This window comes from Thunnus thynnus, chromosome 7 (genome assembly GCF_963924715.1).
Source record: "Thunnus thynnus chromosome 7, fThuThy2.1, whole genome shotgun sequence".
Taxonomy (NCBI): domain Eukaryota; kingdom Metazoa; phylum Chordata; class Actinopteri; order Scombriformes; family Scombridae; genus Thunnus; species Thunnus thynnus.
In genome coordinates this window covers 33,494,400-33,510,537 of record NC_089523.1, presented here as the reverse complement: position 1 = coordinate 33,510,537, position 16,138 = coordinate 33,494,400, and the positions used below count along the sequence as shown (strand labels likewise).

General features: G+C 39.5%; 1 protein-coding gene and 1 long non-coding RNA gene across 4 annotated transcripts in view; both read right to left on the bottom strand.

The window, feature by feature from the left end:
* The window catches only part of LOC137186573 (uncharacterized), a 126,440-nt gene that overhangs the window by 18,870 nt on the left and 91,432 nt on the right, over positions 1-16,138 (bottom strand). The gene's annotated exons all lie outside the window — the stretch shown is intronic.
* ilkap (integrin-linked kinase-associated serine/threonine phosphatase) lies at positions 46-14,030 on the bottom strand. Of its 3 annotated transcripts, none has more exons than XM_067595612.1 (11): positions 13,461-14,030; positions 11,451-11,610; positions 6,410-6,597; positions 6,126-6,243; positions 5,537-5,643; positions 5,353-5,446; positions 4,540-4,627; positions 3,408-3,559; positions 2,424-2,543; positions 1,776-1,857; positions 46-292 (listed from the first exon to the last, which is right to left on the bottom strand). In XM_067595612.1, the coding sequence occupies exons 4-11, from the start codon at positions 6,188-6,190 to the stop codon at positions 152-154; spliced, it is 849 nt and encodes a 282-aa protein (XP_067451713.1). In that variant the 5' UTR covers positions 6,191-6,243; positions 6,410-6,597; positions 11,451-11,610; positions 13,461-14,030; the 3' UTR covers positions 46-151. The 3 variants fall into 3 exon arrangements, with proteins under 3 accessions (XP_067451713.1, XP_067451714.1, XP_067451712.1); XM_067595613.1 differs by having other exon boundaries at positions 6,446-6,597; positions 13,461-14,029; XM_067595611.1 differs by lacking the exons at positions 11,451-11,610; positions 13,461-14,030 and adding an exon at positions 8,244-8,616 and having other exon boundaries at positions 6,433-6,597.

Genomic DNA, 16,138 nt, shown 5'->3' with positions numbered 1-16,138 from the left:
ATAAATCATCGATAAATCATCATTAATCCACTCCGACAGCAAACGTAAAGAAAAAGATTTTATTGGAAAACAGAAACAAGGAGACGGACAGATGAGCAGAACGCAAACTGGTTTCTGTGTGTGTGTGTCAGAGTCCACTGTGTGTGTGTGTTCAGAAGCCGATAGAAACCAGGATCACAGTGACGTTGTCTGCACAGCCTCGCCTCACCGCCTCGCTCGCCAGCTGTTGACAAGCAGCTTCAAACCGAACTTCCTCCTCCGTCACGCCCGACCTCTTCTCTACACTTCCCTCCTGGAGGAGGCAGGGAGAGGGGAGAGAGGGGAGAGAGGGGGGGGGGAGGGGGGGGGAGAGAGAGAGGGGAGGGGAGAGAGGAGAGAGAGAAGGGAGAGAGAGGAGAGAGGGGGGGAGAGAGAGGGGAGGGGAGAGAGAGGAGAGGAGGGAGGGAGGGGGAAGAGAGAGGGGAGAGAGAGGGGAGAGAGAGAGAGGGGAGAGAGAGGGAGAGAGAGAGAGGGGAGAGAGAGGGGAGAGAGAGGGGGAGAGGGGGGGGATGTTTAGGACAGAGCAGACACTGACAATAATCACACTCATACAAACGATTCAAGAATAACGAGGGTTTAATAAAGTGGTGTTTAATAAAGCAGCCGCCTTGTTCCTCGTGTTTATTAAAAGGATTGTAAAGAGTTTTTTCTATGATCTGCTGCGTCTGACTGGAACCTTCAACAACTTCATTTCAAATTTATAAAGTTAAAATATTACAAACATTTGGTTCTTTGTGAATTTAAATCATCTGTTTTTTTCATCTGGTTGTCTACTTGAGTTATTGTTTTAGTTTTATTTGGATTATTTTTTAAAGCTGCTGGGTTGTTTTAAGTAGAGCTGCAACGATTAGTCGATTGACAGAAAATTAATTGGCAACTATTTTTATAATCCATTAATCGTTTTGAGACTTTTTTTTACCAAAACTCTCTGATTCAGATTCTTAAATGTGAATATTTTCTGGTGTCTTTAGTCTCTGTGACAGACGAGACATTTGATGACGTCATCTTGGGAAACACTGATCCACATTTTTCACAATTTTCTGATATTTTATGGACCAAATGACTAATCGATTAATTGATAATGGTAGTAATTGTTTGTTTTAAGGAGTCTAAAGTTGTCTGTATGATGTAATATTTTATATGACTGTATTAGAAATTGTATCCCTGATTTATAACAGCAGTGTTTCACTCTGATATAGTGGTTTATATTTTGACATATTTTGTTTTTTCCGGTTTAAAATAACTAAATAAAAACATGATGACATCATATTCCACAAGTTCAACAACTATGATGAAATGTTTTACAGTTTTAGATCATTTCAAAGACAAATGAAGTTAAAACTGTTCATATGTAGCTCAAGATCAGTCAAAGTGTTTCCTTCTATGTCTGGAAACATCTCATCTCTTCTTCTGGAGCTGATTTATCTGTTTGACGTGTTGCTCTGCTGTTCATTAGAAGCTTCGTTCAGTCAGTAACATTCTCACAAGAAACAGATTTATGGACTAAATTCATTTATAATCCACCGAGAAAGAGACAAGAAGCAGGCAGCACGCTCACATTTACAAGAAGAAGAAAAAGAAGCGAATGTAGCATCATCAAGCTAATGTAGCATCATCAAGCTAACGTTACTGTCAGTCGATTATGAGTCAGTTCCAGGATTAATGTTTACGGTAACTGCACACAACAAAGATGGAGACCTCTGTAGCTTCAAAATGCTTAGAAGACATAAAGACACCTGCAGGACGTTGAGGACGAATTTAACAGCTTCATCAGCAGAAAACACTTTGAACAAACCGTCACAGGCCAAGATGATAAACCTGCAGAGAGACCAGACAGACGAGAAGTTCGTTACTGCTCGTTTGGACTCTTATCAACATGATGAAAAAAATCTAAAAACAAAAACAACTTTATTGTCCACATTTGTTGCACAAAAGTAGAAATTTGTCTTCAGCTTGCATGACAACCAACATCAACGTCACATCATACGTCACAAAAACAGTAAAGTAAAGAACATTTTCAACGTTAGATGTAACTAATGACAGTAAACTGAACGTCTTAATGGACAAAACGAGACATTTAAAGACGCCATCTTGGGTTTTTTCACCATTTTCTGACATTTTCTGGACCAAATGACTCATCGACTGATTGGTTAATTATTCCCTTAATAGAAGTAAGACAAAGAATAATAACAGAAGTGACAAAATCCATCAATATGAACTTTTTTGACTTTACTAAAGCTCAGAATGTCTCATCAACATGGTTCTTATACGTCTCCTCTTTCCTTTCATATACAGATATTTGTCTTGCGTTGAAATACAGACGCATGAAGAAGAAATCAGCTTGGTGTAGTTGTTTGTATCAGCTGTCGTGTGGCTGTTCTTGCCTGTCATTGGCTGTGAGCTGACACCTCCTCAGGTCGGGGGTTGAAATGACTCCGCAGCGTTTGTACTGACCGTCTCCGATGGAACGAGACACCTCGAGGACACCCAGCACCCTGCCGTCCCTGCAACACACACACACACACACACACACACAGTTAAATATTGACTTAAGGCGGGAACACAGATGATGAATCTGGTTTGTTGGTGCTGACTGACGGGAGGATGAAGCAGTTTAGTGTGAAATGTAAAGACTCTAATGCTGCCCCTCGTTCTCAGAGAGAGTTTTTAAAACATGTTTGATATTTGTGACTGATGACATCACTCCTGTGTCACCTGACGGAGGCGTACCGGTATATAAACATAAGAAGAAGAAAGGTTTGTGGTGTGAGAGAGCGCTGATTGATCTACAACATCAAGTCAAAGATCTACACGGCCGACCAGAACCTGAAGTTCACTCGCTGACTCTCCATCAACGAACCCATGAAACTTGTTTTTTCCTCCTTTTTTGCAACAGTATGAGCTGCTGGTTGCTGTTTATGTTTGTTTTGGTACAAGAACATTTTGCTGTACCAAAACTCTCTTTCTTACTGTAGGGTTTGGTTGTTTGTACATTATTCTTAATACTGTAAAAACTCATATTTCTATGATAAGAAAGACCACAAGAGCTGATAGAGAACAAGTGTTTTTGGTCTCTTCTGAGCAGTCTAGCAGGTTAAGAGCTTGTCAAACACTTTGATAATAACTGGTCATTAATAAAGTCAGTGGGATCTAAATTTTGCATGTGTGGGGAAATTTCTGATCATCTTCTAGCCACAACTTCCTCCTCTTCACGTGAGGTGAGGCATGTTTCATTAGTGGATACAGGTTACAGTATCTGTCTGCACACGTCTTCTACACAGCAGCTCTTGTATTTAGAGACAGATGAGAAAGACAGAGACAGAACTGATCTGTGTGTGATTATTTCTGTGTGGATGTTGGTTGTTTACCTGACGGTGCCTCCTGCTCTCTGGATCCTCATCCTCTCCTCATAGATAGTCGGGTTGTGTTCTTTACTGAGAGCCAGAGTCACCACCTTCCTCTGACCCCCCACACCTCCTCCTCCTCCTCCTGCTGTTGCCTCCATCCTACACAACACCGCCTGGAGACACACACATACACACACACACACACAGACACAGAGACATGACCATCACAGCCTGGTGTCTGTCAAAAGTGCCGCTCTTTTCTCTGCTCCACTAGCTTTATGTCGAGTCTGTAGTTTATCAGCTAAATCTGCTGACTCTGATGCAGTCCAACAACCTTACAGAAGCTCTAAAGGTTTCCTCTTCAGTTTGTGACCTTTAGCAGCACTATGGAGGAATTCTTTAATGAGTGTCCTCGTGTTGTTTGCCTCGTGCACACGCACAAGGACGTAGATCCTACCAACTGTTTCACACTATTCCACTGATCTACAGGTGGTTGTAATGCACTGAGAAATGCCACGAAAAGCCATCAAAACCAGAGAAGAAGACTGAGAGCTGGTAAACATGGATGTAAACACAGCAGGATTTAAACAACTAAAACTAAACTAATTAGTTTTACAATTGTTTTATGAGGAAGGAAATGGACACGAGGAGTTCTGGTGAGTAAGAGTGAACGTAAAGATTCACTTTGTTATGAGAGAGGTGTTGCTGTGGTTGTGGATACAGGCTGCGCTTCTCACTGCACCACAATATTAAATAACACAGCTCTAGACTCTGTTTATAACTTTTAACAGTACTTTAATCAACTAAATAACAATAATGACAACTGATGAATGAAAGAACGTTTCATCACCGTCTGCAGTACCAACAGTTGCTCAGCAGATGTCGCTATTCTGTTTAAAATGCTTCAAACCAGTGAACCTTTATTAAAACAACTGTCTCATACTGATTCAGTGCTTCAGGAAGCTTCGTTTCTCCTTCACAAGGTGAGAGAAACTCTGGTCTAGTGATCAAAAACTAAACAGAACTGTGAATTTATCCTTGTTAACAGCTCAGTGAGGACAAACTGTCACTAAACAGATATCATACAACTTGTAAATAAGCTGTGAACATGCACTCGTTAGAGCTTTATAAGATCTGACAAACACCGTCGTACCCTGCTGTCTCCCAGATTGGCCACGTACACCATGTCGTCCACCACCAGTACACAGGTCGCTGTGGAGCCGTCTTTCCATACTGGTTTCCTGTTTCACAACACAGAGAGAGAAGAGACTGACTGCAGCTGCAACAATTACTAATACTGTACTGAAGTAAAACACAAACTTACTGCTACTCTACTACACTTTAGACAGAAATACTGAACTTTTTACTGCATTACATTCATCTGAAGTGAAGTTGTAGTCAATAATTTACATAAAAACACACATCTTATTGCACCAGTGTCGTTAAAAATGAACTATTATCTCCTGTCTGTCTGCTAAACTCTACACTGAACAGCTGTTTAGGAAATTACTGAGCCTTATTTACAAATATCAAACTAAAGCTGCAACAATTAACAGAAAATAAATCTGCAACAATTTTAATCATCAAATAATAATTTTAAGCTTTTTTTTTTTTTAAAGCAAACATTGTTCTGTGCTTCCCAAATGTAAATATATTCTAGTTTTCATGCTTTTCTATGATAATAAAGCAATGATCTTTTAATTTTGGGCTGTTGGTCGGACTAAACAACACTTTGAGAGGCAACCGTGAGCTGTGGGAACTATGATCATTTTACAGAGTGAGAGAATAATCTAGAAAAGCTTCCATAGATTCATCAATAATAAAAACAATCATTAGTTGCAGCCCTGGAGACGTAGAGATGTTATAAAAGACTGATCGCTGTGAGGAAGCTGAGACCGTTTACAGCAAAGAAAAACACTCAAACGCTTCTCTAAAATATAAATCTGTATGTTTCTGGGACTCTTACTGGCTGGAAGCCTTCCTCAGGAAGTCTTCATCTGTCTGGCGGAAAGTGTCCAGGAGACATTTCTTAACCAGTTTGTCCAGATTCTCAGTTTCTCCTGAAAGAGACGAATTAGAACCATTAAAGTTGAGTTTCTGTCTTGTCTGTCTGTCGCAACAGGAAACAGTCAGACTGTCTCTCAACTCACCGCTGGGAAACTTCTTGGCCAGATTATGATGCAGATGTTCAGCGGCAAACCGAGAAGCTCGCGCTCCGCCGTGACCGTCGAACACGGCGAAGTACGAGACGCGAGACCTGCCGACAGAGAAAAAATATATCTGAGATGACTCAGCGATTATTATGATAGTTGCAGCTCATTGATGAGTCATTCTAGAGCTGCAACAATGAGTCAATTAATCAATTAGTTAACTGACAGAAGATTAACCTGCAACTATTTTGATATCTGAATGATTGTTTTAGTCATTTTTTATGAAAAATTGCCAAATATTAGTTGGTTTCAGCTTCTTAAATGTGATGATTTGATGCTTTTTTTCAGCTGAACATGATAATAAAATGAATATCTTTGGGTTCCAGTGTGTTCTGAGGACGTCACCACTGACTCTTTTCACTATTTTCTGTCATTTTATAGACAAAACAATTCATCAATAATGAAAATAATGGTTAGTTGCAGCCCTACAGTAAAACTACAGTACAATATGATGACTGTTGCTGCTTCCTCGTGTGGTCTGACGTGTTTAATGTTCATCAGACGTGACGGGATGGTGAACAGTTCTTACACTTGGCAGGGCAGAGCCGACATGCAGCTGCTCATGTCGGGCAGCATCACATGATCGTCCTGCATCTCCTCCCGCTCGCCACGCCTCGCCGCCACGTAGCCTCTCAGCACAGGGAGGCCTGGTCGACAAAACACACACACACACACACACACACACACACACACACACACACACACACACACACACACACACACACAGTAAGTCCATCTCCACACAAACACTCTTCATCTCTACTCATCATATTTCCATCTACTCAGAGATTAAAGAAAAAGATGCAAACAAACATTGTGGTGGGAGAGCTGAAAACCTTCTCTACAAACTTTCTTGATCTCCTCCTTTTCCTCTTCTTCTTCTTCTTTTTTATCAGCGTGACACTCTGCATCTTCTCGTTTTCGTTTTAAACTTTTCTCCTCCTCCTCCTTAACTTCTTCTTCTTCTTCTCTGGTGGACTTTTGTTGAGCTGACACTGGAACTGAGGAAGAATGAAACAAAAAACACTTCATCACTGAGAGAAAATCATTGTACTTAAAGCTTTAATAACATCAACACACCGTCTAATACTCCTCCAGATGCTTCATCATCAACTTCAACCAGATGTTTGTTGCATTTTTTTCCACTCTGATGTGGATTATGTTTATGATTGTCGTCTCCTGCATTCCTACAAACTATGTTTATGTTTGATTAAACATTGTTGTTCTTGTTTTTGCTGTATGTTCACGTTTAGTGAACATACAGTTAGAGTTGCAACACCAGTGACACCACAAACTAAAAACTCCCATAAGGTTAGTCCTTCAGGTCTGGAATTTTATACCAGTTGACTAGATATAAAGGGTTTATGGTGTTCTGCATAGTTCTGGCATAAAGCACGTTTTAATTATTGTTATTCAAATATGACTCATTAAAGACGAGGACCAAAAACACTTTTTTGAGCCTTATTTGAACTGATGTAGTTTGGTTTGTGTTTTATCTACATGCTAAACAAACACATTTCCACAAACTAGAAGATGTCACTTGTCAAATGAAGTCTAATACATGCATCCTGGCCTTACAGTTCTCCTGTTATAACCTTTTCCATTTGGGAGTGCCAAATAGGCGAAAATTCTATAAAAAGGGTGGATGTTAAAGGGTTAAATGTGAATATTTTCTGGTGTCTTTAGTCTCTATGACAGTAAACTGGAGATCTTTGAGTTGTGGACAAAACGAGAAATTTGATGACGTCATGTTTTGCTTTAGGAAACACTGATCCACACTTTTCACCATTTCTGACCAAACAACTAATCAATTCATCAAGACAATAATTGACAGATTTCATAATGAAAACAGTTGTTGGTTGCAGCCTTATTTTTTTATGTATCATTGTTTTACCACACTGAATCAAAGGAGATTTAATAATAATCGAGTCACAGAAAGACTCAAGTGAAGTACAAGAACCTTATAATGATTTTAAGTTGACTTTAAGTACAGTACTTGTACTTTTACATGTACTTTGTTACAACACTGGTATCTGATTCTGACATGATTTATATATATTTGGATTCTTTCTTCAGTCCAAACTGACACATTTACTACATCTTTGTATAACTGATTATAGAGATGTGCCGTCCTTATGATATACAAAACATACTGACGGTATCAATACCGCCAATCATTTCTGTGATTAATGTCGTTTTCAGAGGAAACTGTGAACACAGAGAAGATCTCCTGCCTTCATCAGCAGATTTATTTTGTTTAGCCACAGTGAAGCAGATTCCTACTGGTCTCAAGGGTTCCTACTGGTCCCACAGCGTTTTACTGGTCTCACAGAGCCAGAATGACCACAGCAGAGAACCAAACTGTCTGTCCAGCTCTGGACATGAATTTCTATATTAACATTAGCACTAACAGAAGACTTTCAGGAAACGTTGATGATTATCGTGGTGATACCGTTTACCGTGATATTTCTAAAACGGTAATAATGAATAAAATAAACATCCTATTCGATCCATTTCTACCCCATTCAACGCTTTTCCTGCTCGTTATTTTGCTCTCCAACAACCTCAGTTTGTGGATGTCGGTCCCGAGGCGTTAAATAAAAGCTCACTGTCATTAAAATGTGCCGGTTAATTACCGTGAACTTACCGGGAGTCTGTTTGGGCTCCGGCAGGTCGTCGAACAGATCCATTCTGCTGTTAGCTCAGGAGCTAACGTTAGCCGCTTAGCTAACTAGCCGAACTGCCGGTTCCTGCACCGGTACAGCTCAGTATCTGTGTCAGAAACAGGCTGGCGGGTTAAAGTGTCTGAAAGGTTACCTAAAACAAGATAAACTATCCTCACAGTCTGTTGGTCAACACGTTAATTTACTTCAAATGCAGAAATGTTTATATTTGCTCGACTGTGGTGGTTCGCTTGGAGGTCGCTGCTAGCATCTTCTTCTTCTTCTATGAGGTTTATTGGCGGTTAGCAAACAACGAATTGCTCCATTACCGCCACCAACTGGTGTAGAGATGATACCCAATGATATTTATCAGTGAAACCAGATTAAACCTTATAAACACATTATCTAATGATTTAGATACTCTAGATGGCATTACCCTGGCCTCCAGCACCACCGTAAGGAATCTGGTAGTTATCTTTGATCAGGATATGTCCTTTAACTCCCACATAAATCAAATCTCAAGGCCTGCCTTTTTTCACTTAGGTAATATTGCAAAAATCAGGCACATCCTGTCCCAAAAAGTCCACACATTTGTTACTTCTAGGCTGGATTGTTGCAATTCCTATTCCTATCTATTATCAGGCTGTCCTAACAAGACTCTCCAGCTGGTCCAGAATGCAGCTGCACGTGTTCTGACTAAAACTAGAAAAAGATCCTTCTCCTCACCTATAAAGCCCATAATGGTCAGGCTCCATCATATTTTAAAGAGCTCATAGTGCCCTATTACCCCACTAGAACACTGCGCTCCCAGTATGCAGCTTACTGGTGGTTCCTACAGTCTTCAAAAGTAGAATGGGAGGCTATCAGGCTCCTCTCCTGATGAAGACCCTCTCTATGTTTAAGAGTTTCTTTCTGATAAAGCTAATAGTTAGGGCCGACCAGGCTCACCTTGGACCAGCCCTTAGTTGGGTGCTGAGTCATTGTATGAAGATAAAAAGCCAACAACAAGAAAGCTTTTGAAGTTACTGGGTAGGTAAAATGTTGTATCTGTGTTAACAAGGTTGAGGTCCTGTACATAGACCACATACCTCGAGCACACCTGTGCCAGCTCTGGACATACACTGCCTATCCTGAACACACACACACACCAATTCCAACCTTGACCCTAAAACCAAGTCTATAAACCCTCAACCAGCCCTTTGAAGTTGTGTCAGAAAGTGAGGACCGGGCCAAAATGTCCTCACTTTCCTAAAATGTCCTCACTTCCCAGGTCTAAAACTCAAATTGGTTTTTGTATGATGGTTCCTGCCATACAAGTAAACACACACCAACAGCAGCTGATCATATTTATTCATAAAATAAAAATTACTTTCCTTCAGGTAAATATGACGTCACACAGCTGAGTCTCCTATAAAATCATCCTGAGCCTGAAAACACGTCAGACTGTCACAAACTAAATAAGCGATATTTTATTTAAACATGTTCTGCAGGCTGCAGCTGTTTTTATTGCTCCTTTTCGTCGGTTCTGTTCTACCAGTAATTAACAGGTTGAACTATTTGTGTCTCATTCTGTGACAGACAGACACTGCTGTAGATATATAATCAAATAATAAAACACTGGAGCAGTTATCAGGTGTTTTCCTTCCAGATATCACTATGTAGAAATTATTAAATAACGGTGTAAAATATTTAATTTTAATTAATTGTATGAATGCATTTTAAGTTTAAACTGTAGAGTTTAAACTGTTACTTAATAATTTCTGACTTCTACATATCTGGCAGTTGAGGTGCTGTGCGTCATGAGTAGTTGCCTGTAACACTGGTTCCAATTCCTTGCAGTTTCACTGAATATTGCCATCCCAAATAAAAACAAACTTAAAATCACATTGTAAACAGAGACACAACACAAGAGTTTCCAAATGTCTTTGGTATCAGCAGTGAAAAACTTTCCATTTTATATTGTGAGAACAAAAAAATAAAGGGATACAAACGCTGTTATCAGAGAAATGGGCAGAGAATCTAGTTTAAAAGACAGGTTGAACAAAACACAACTATGGTTGGTAACAGGCAGCACCTCAGAACAAACAGTCAATAGATAAACCATGTGTAAAAACAAGGTCCAGGGTATGCCCCCTAATGTGTGTGGGCCCAGACACATGTTGAATAAAACTGAAAGACTCAGTGACGTTAAGGAAATCAGCATCATCCACATGAATATTACAATCACCAACCATAAGAACTTTGTCCAACCTTATGATAGAGGATCAAAAAAATGCTGAATTCAGATACAAAAGAACTGTTAAAACCAGTGGGTTGGTAAATTAAAGTACAATAAAAAAAAGGGGTGAAGACTGCAGTCTTCACTGGCCTGTGGATCCCAGGGGGGAAAAGATAAAAGTGCAATTAGGGAGGGCACAGGAATCAAAACAACCCTCAGCCTCGAGAGAGCTTTAACTTAATAACATCACTTTAACTTTAAATATGTGCTGAGTCATTGTATGAAAAAAAAAGCCACCAACAAGAAAGCTTTTGAAATTAGCTCGTGCCCATCACGCTTCTATGATGGTGTGTAAACAACAGAGAGAAATTATACAAGTCGCTGCCGCTGCCGTGTGTCTTTGGAGGCTCAGAGAGAGACAGAGAGGGAGCAGGAGCCACTGTTTATTTTCTTGTTCATGCATTAGTTCACTATGTTATTTTCTGTTTTACAAAGGCCATAAGGACCTTACTAAAGACTTGTATGTGGTACCATTACTTTAACTTAAATAACTTTATTATACAAAGTAATATGAATTTACTCAATGCTATTTAACTAAATATGTATTAAATCTGCAAATTCAATCTGTGGTTAATCGGATGAAGTGAGGCAATCGGTTTCCAAACTTTTTTAAAGTAAACTGAACGTTAGAATATGTTGCCAGAATAAGCTTTAACTTTCAGTAGCAAAGCATCAAAAAGTGCAACAAAAATAACTCATATAATGGTTCAGATGGTTCAGATGATGGTTCACAAGCCCCTTTTTTTGGAAAGCGAACATTCTAATATGCTGCCACAACACACAAGACTATGAACAATTCTCTCATGTACAAAAATCCTCTCCATATGATAATAAACAGTAGTTTTGAAGGTTTGCCCTGGCCATAAAGCTCTTCAATGTTCAGAGTTCAGAGTAAGCCAAATAAGAGACTTACAGCTTTTGGTAGATCTCACAGATTATCCACCACGATCCGTCCCTCCAGAATGATGCTCTCTCACATTCAAAGTGTAGTGAGTTCAGAGGTGGACCTGGTTCTTGTTCAGGCATGACTGGGAGCACTGCAACTGCAACTTGGCTGTAGTCAGCATCTGCATCTTCAGCATAAGAGGAAAAGAAAAAGAGGGAAAATATGTTATATGTCCTTAATGCACCTGGTCACCAGTCTTAGCTCTAACGTTTACATATTTATTGGATGTGCTTAAAGTACCGGATCGATAAGCAGTATTGGTAGGAGTAGTAGTAGGGGAGAACGGGGTAAAATGAGCCACCCCCTTTATCTAGGTAACCATAAACAAAAGTAACCATGTGACCACAAATTAAGGAAGAATAGTTCACATTACTCAATCCATCTTGGACTCAAACACATGGAGAGAGTGGTCAGCAAAACAGCAAAAAAATGATTTTTGTCAAGTGAATTCATCATGTTACTAAACTTGGCAGGTTCATTAAAGTTTTTAATGCTGAGCTCCTGAACTCCAGTCTTCTTAAGTTCTTCCTTCATATATTGTCTTTCTTGATCATACTTAGTACAATCTATGATTGCATGTGTAATAGTCTCCTCAGCCAGCTGGAAAAAAATTTGTACATATATTGGTATGGGCAATCCGCCACAATGAGTTGGAAATATCAGCATATCGGATATCGGCAAAAAATCCAATATCGTGCATCCCTAGTTACAAGTGTTACAATGTTCACGAATAAAAACCTAATTGTTGACTAATGTTAAGTTTAAGCCACACACAAACATGCTGTACATACAGACAGGTGACAAATTAAAGGAAAAACCAACATAAAGTATCTTGGTAAGGTGTTGGACCACCATGTGCCACCAGAACAGCATCAATACACTTTGGCATTGATTCTACAGTCTCTGAACTCTTCTGGAGGGATGAACACTATTCTTCAAAAAGATATTTCCTCATGTGGTGTTGTGATGATGGTGGTGGAGAGCGCTGTCTAACACGTCAGTCCAGAACCTCCCATAGGTGTTCGGCTGGGTTGAGATCTGGTGACTGTGAAGGTCATAGCATATGATTCACATCATTTTCATACTCATCAAACCATTCAGTGACCCCTCATGTCCTGTGGATGGGAGCATTGTCATCTTGGAAGAGACCACTCCCATCAGGATAGAAATGTTTCATCATAGGATAAAGTTGATCAATCAGAACAACTTTGTATTGATTAGCAGTGACCCTTCCCTCTAAGGGGACAAGTGGACCCAAACCATGCCAGCAAAATGCCCCCATAGCATAACAGAGCCCCCAGATCCCCTCACTGTAGGGGTCAAGCATTCAGACCTGGACCAGTTTTTCCTTTAATTTGTCACCCGTTTGACAATGTTAAGGTAACATGTTGAACAACAAGACACAAACATATGATTTTACTTAAAAGTACAACTTTTTGCCTTTGTTAAATTGATGGCATTAATGAAGTTCATTATTATTTTTAATTTTATAATTAATCTGTTTGATTTTGTGTAATTTTTATATCAACATTTAATGGTAGCACTATTTATCCCGTCCCCATGGTCATTTTACCCCTACCTTGGGGTAAGTTGTGCTGACAACTTACCCCAAGTAGGACTAACTTTTTTTGATGACTCATTTTTCTAAAACCATAATAATTAGATAACTTGTTTTAATTTCCATGGGTACACAACAACCTGAGGTATATATAGTAACTATTATTTGAAACAAATACGCTTTCATTTTGCAGTAAAATCATCAAATGTTGCTCCGTTCTCCGCTACCGTTAAAATCTAACCGATACCCATCCCCATCAACTCCACTACAACATACAACACAACTGCTTCCATAATGACACGTCTTCACATATCTTCCTCCTTCATGTCCTGACTTCAAAACTAAGTAATACAATTAATTGTTTGTGAATTGTACTAATATGAATGATATAATGCGGTAACACTAGTAGCATTACTTACGACTCATGTATGAAAAAAGTCTTCAAGGTCACCGAGAAGGACTGGAAGGTTCCTCTGGCAGATATGACTGAACATGAACAGTCACGTCCCTCCTCAGGTAAGACTACATGTGTGTTTTCCCCTAGAAATCTTCATAATTTATAGACTACACAGTGAGGATCATTCAGAGAGCATTTCTAAATAGTTGGATGCGATTTTCCCGCTTGTAGCGCTATAGATCACGATTATTTATGATTAGATCATCTGTTTAATCAATCACATTGCTATAAAACCACGGAGTGCCAGACCTCGTTTTGTTCAGAATAAGGAGGACTTTCTGGTCAAGTTAATCTAACAAGTAAGCAGAAATATCTGAAAGCATGACAGCTGAAAAGAAAAACCAATAACCTGCGTTTTGTCGAACAGGGAAGAGTTACAAAGTTCACATCGCGCTTCTATGACCTTGTATTTCTGTGTTAATGTCAGCTGTAGTTGCTCTGCAGAGGGCTGGAGGAGTTAGACATTTATTTTAAGACGTTTTAAGATTTTTTTAAGAGTCTGTGGGGACCCTGAAAGAGACTGTCTACCTTCAACAACATGAGCTGTGTGCAGGTGAAGGCAGGGCTAAGAGTCTTCTTTAATGGCGATTTACCTCCACGGTGTTATCGCCACCTAGCTGGTCATTATTTCAAATAACAATTTAGACTCTCAGCAATAAAATCTCTCTCCTACCAGTCAGTTGTATGTGCTTGTGTAGTCACAAGTCGTCCAACAAACGTTTCTTGGTCTCAGGGTCGAATCCACCACATTAGAAGAGGAAAAAACATGAACTAGTCTTCAAACAAACACAAGAATCACACACAAAAAACACAGATAAATAAATGACTGTACTTTAACAAGTCTCTCTTGATAAAGTATATCAAATGTCCCTTTACTCATCAAATGCTGGGGAATAATCACAAAGGTCCCTCTTATCGGCCAATTATCTTAACTAACAATTAGAATATATTCTGTAATGAGGGGCATGGCCTTTCACTGCACAGTTTGCAGGAATCTAACCCCCGAACCAGACGCTCGGGAATAATCACAGAGGTCCATCTTACTGTCCATTCTTCATTTAATCCTTTAGAACAATAAGGAAGAAAAAAAATACCTTGTCTTCATTAAACCTATAATATGTAATTATTCCACATTAAAAAGTCTAAAGACAACTAGACCTATGTTATATATGTTGTTGAGTTGTGTACTTACATTATCCCAAATGTTTCCAACAATGTTCAAACTCAGAGAAATCTGTCATTTAATCAAAGTAACGGACTGTTTCATTTGGTTGCCTGTCGATGGCGTCATACCTCCTCTACCAAAGAGTAAACACGCACAAGATGCAAACGGCGGCGCTGTGTTTGTCCGCTACAATGGCGTCTACCAAAGAGTAACTTACACACATACAAGATAATACATCGGCGTTGTGGTTGTTCCACACAAACTGTTATAAATGGACTTTTATTCAGTTTTAAGTCACATTTTCATGATAAATTTAGGTGGTTTTTAACTATATCTTTTAGCCGGAAGAAGGATTTTAGTCATTGGACGTCTGGATCTTAAGTTATCAGAGAAATAAACTGGGCAAACGTTAGCAGCAGCTCGGCTAACAGCCCCTCCAGGAAGTCCGGTGGTCACCAAACATCGCTGGAGAAATATTGATTTTTTTAGGTAAAACAGCTTTAATTAGTATTTTAACGATTTTAATCTGCGTGTACGTTTTTTTCTGGAGAGGAGGAGACCTCTGCGGATAATTCGGCTCCCGGGAGAAACCGACCGAACGTCTGGATCTAAAGTTATAAGAGAAATAAACCGAACAAGTGTTAGCAGCAGCTCAGCTAACAGCCCGTACCGGACGTCCGGTGGTTGCCGCACATTGTTGGAGAAACATTTTTTTAGGTGAAACAGCTTTATTCAGTGTTTTTACCTGTAATCTCCGGGTCCGTTTGTTCTGGAGAGGAGGAGACCTCTGCGGGTAAAAACATCCCGAATGATTAACATTGGAGTAATCCTATCCCGGTGAAGCTTGTTATTTAACAACGAAGACAACAACTCCCATGATCCCTTGCTACTTCACACCGTCATCACACTCCGTCTTTTGTTATTGTTTTGATTGAGACCCCTAGTGGCTGAAATTACATATTGTGCGTTTAAGGATCCCACTTCTGACACCAACTTTATCCTTCTGCATCATGCAGGAAACAGAGACAGAAAGGTTAACAGTCATTTAGTAAAATACCTGGAGAAAATCAAGAAGTTCTAAAAAAACACACGATGGATGAGGGGTTATATAATTTGTCTAGGCCTCTGGGCTCACTGATAACATTTCAAACGTTGTCTTTCTTTCCTTCATTTGGTCAGTTATGTAGTTAACAAAAGCTGAGGGTAAACAGAAGGAAAGCACACATGAGGTATGAAGGAACAGACGGACACCAAGAGGCATGTAAGTGCTAGGGATGTGCAGAGAGCCCAGTATTTGTATTTGTATCTGTATTTGTTGAGGCAGCAACATTATTTGTATTTGCATTTGAATAAAAGTGGAAAGAGGCCAAAAAATCCTGTTTTTGTTTTTATTACGCTTTTAATTTTAGAAAATTAAAGATGAAAATTAAAGTGATGTCCAAATTAGGAAATATGCGTCATGTAGCAGGTGGATG

Excerpts from the sequence above, each read along its gene's own strand:
- ilkap (XM_067595611.1), bottom strand. The coding sequence starts at position 8,286 with ATGGATCTGTTCGACGACCTGCCGGAGCCCAAACAGACTCCCG. Across the intron at positions 6,598-8,243 it reads GGAGCCCAAACAGACTCCCG|TTCCAGTGTCAGCTCAACAA; the intron begins GTAAGTTCACGG and ends ATTCTTCCTCAG. Across the intron at positions 2,544-3,407 it reads AGAGCAGGAGGCACCGTCAG|GGACGGCAGGGTGCTGGGTG; the intron begins GTAAACAACCAA and ends TGTGTGTTGCAG.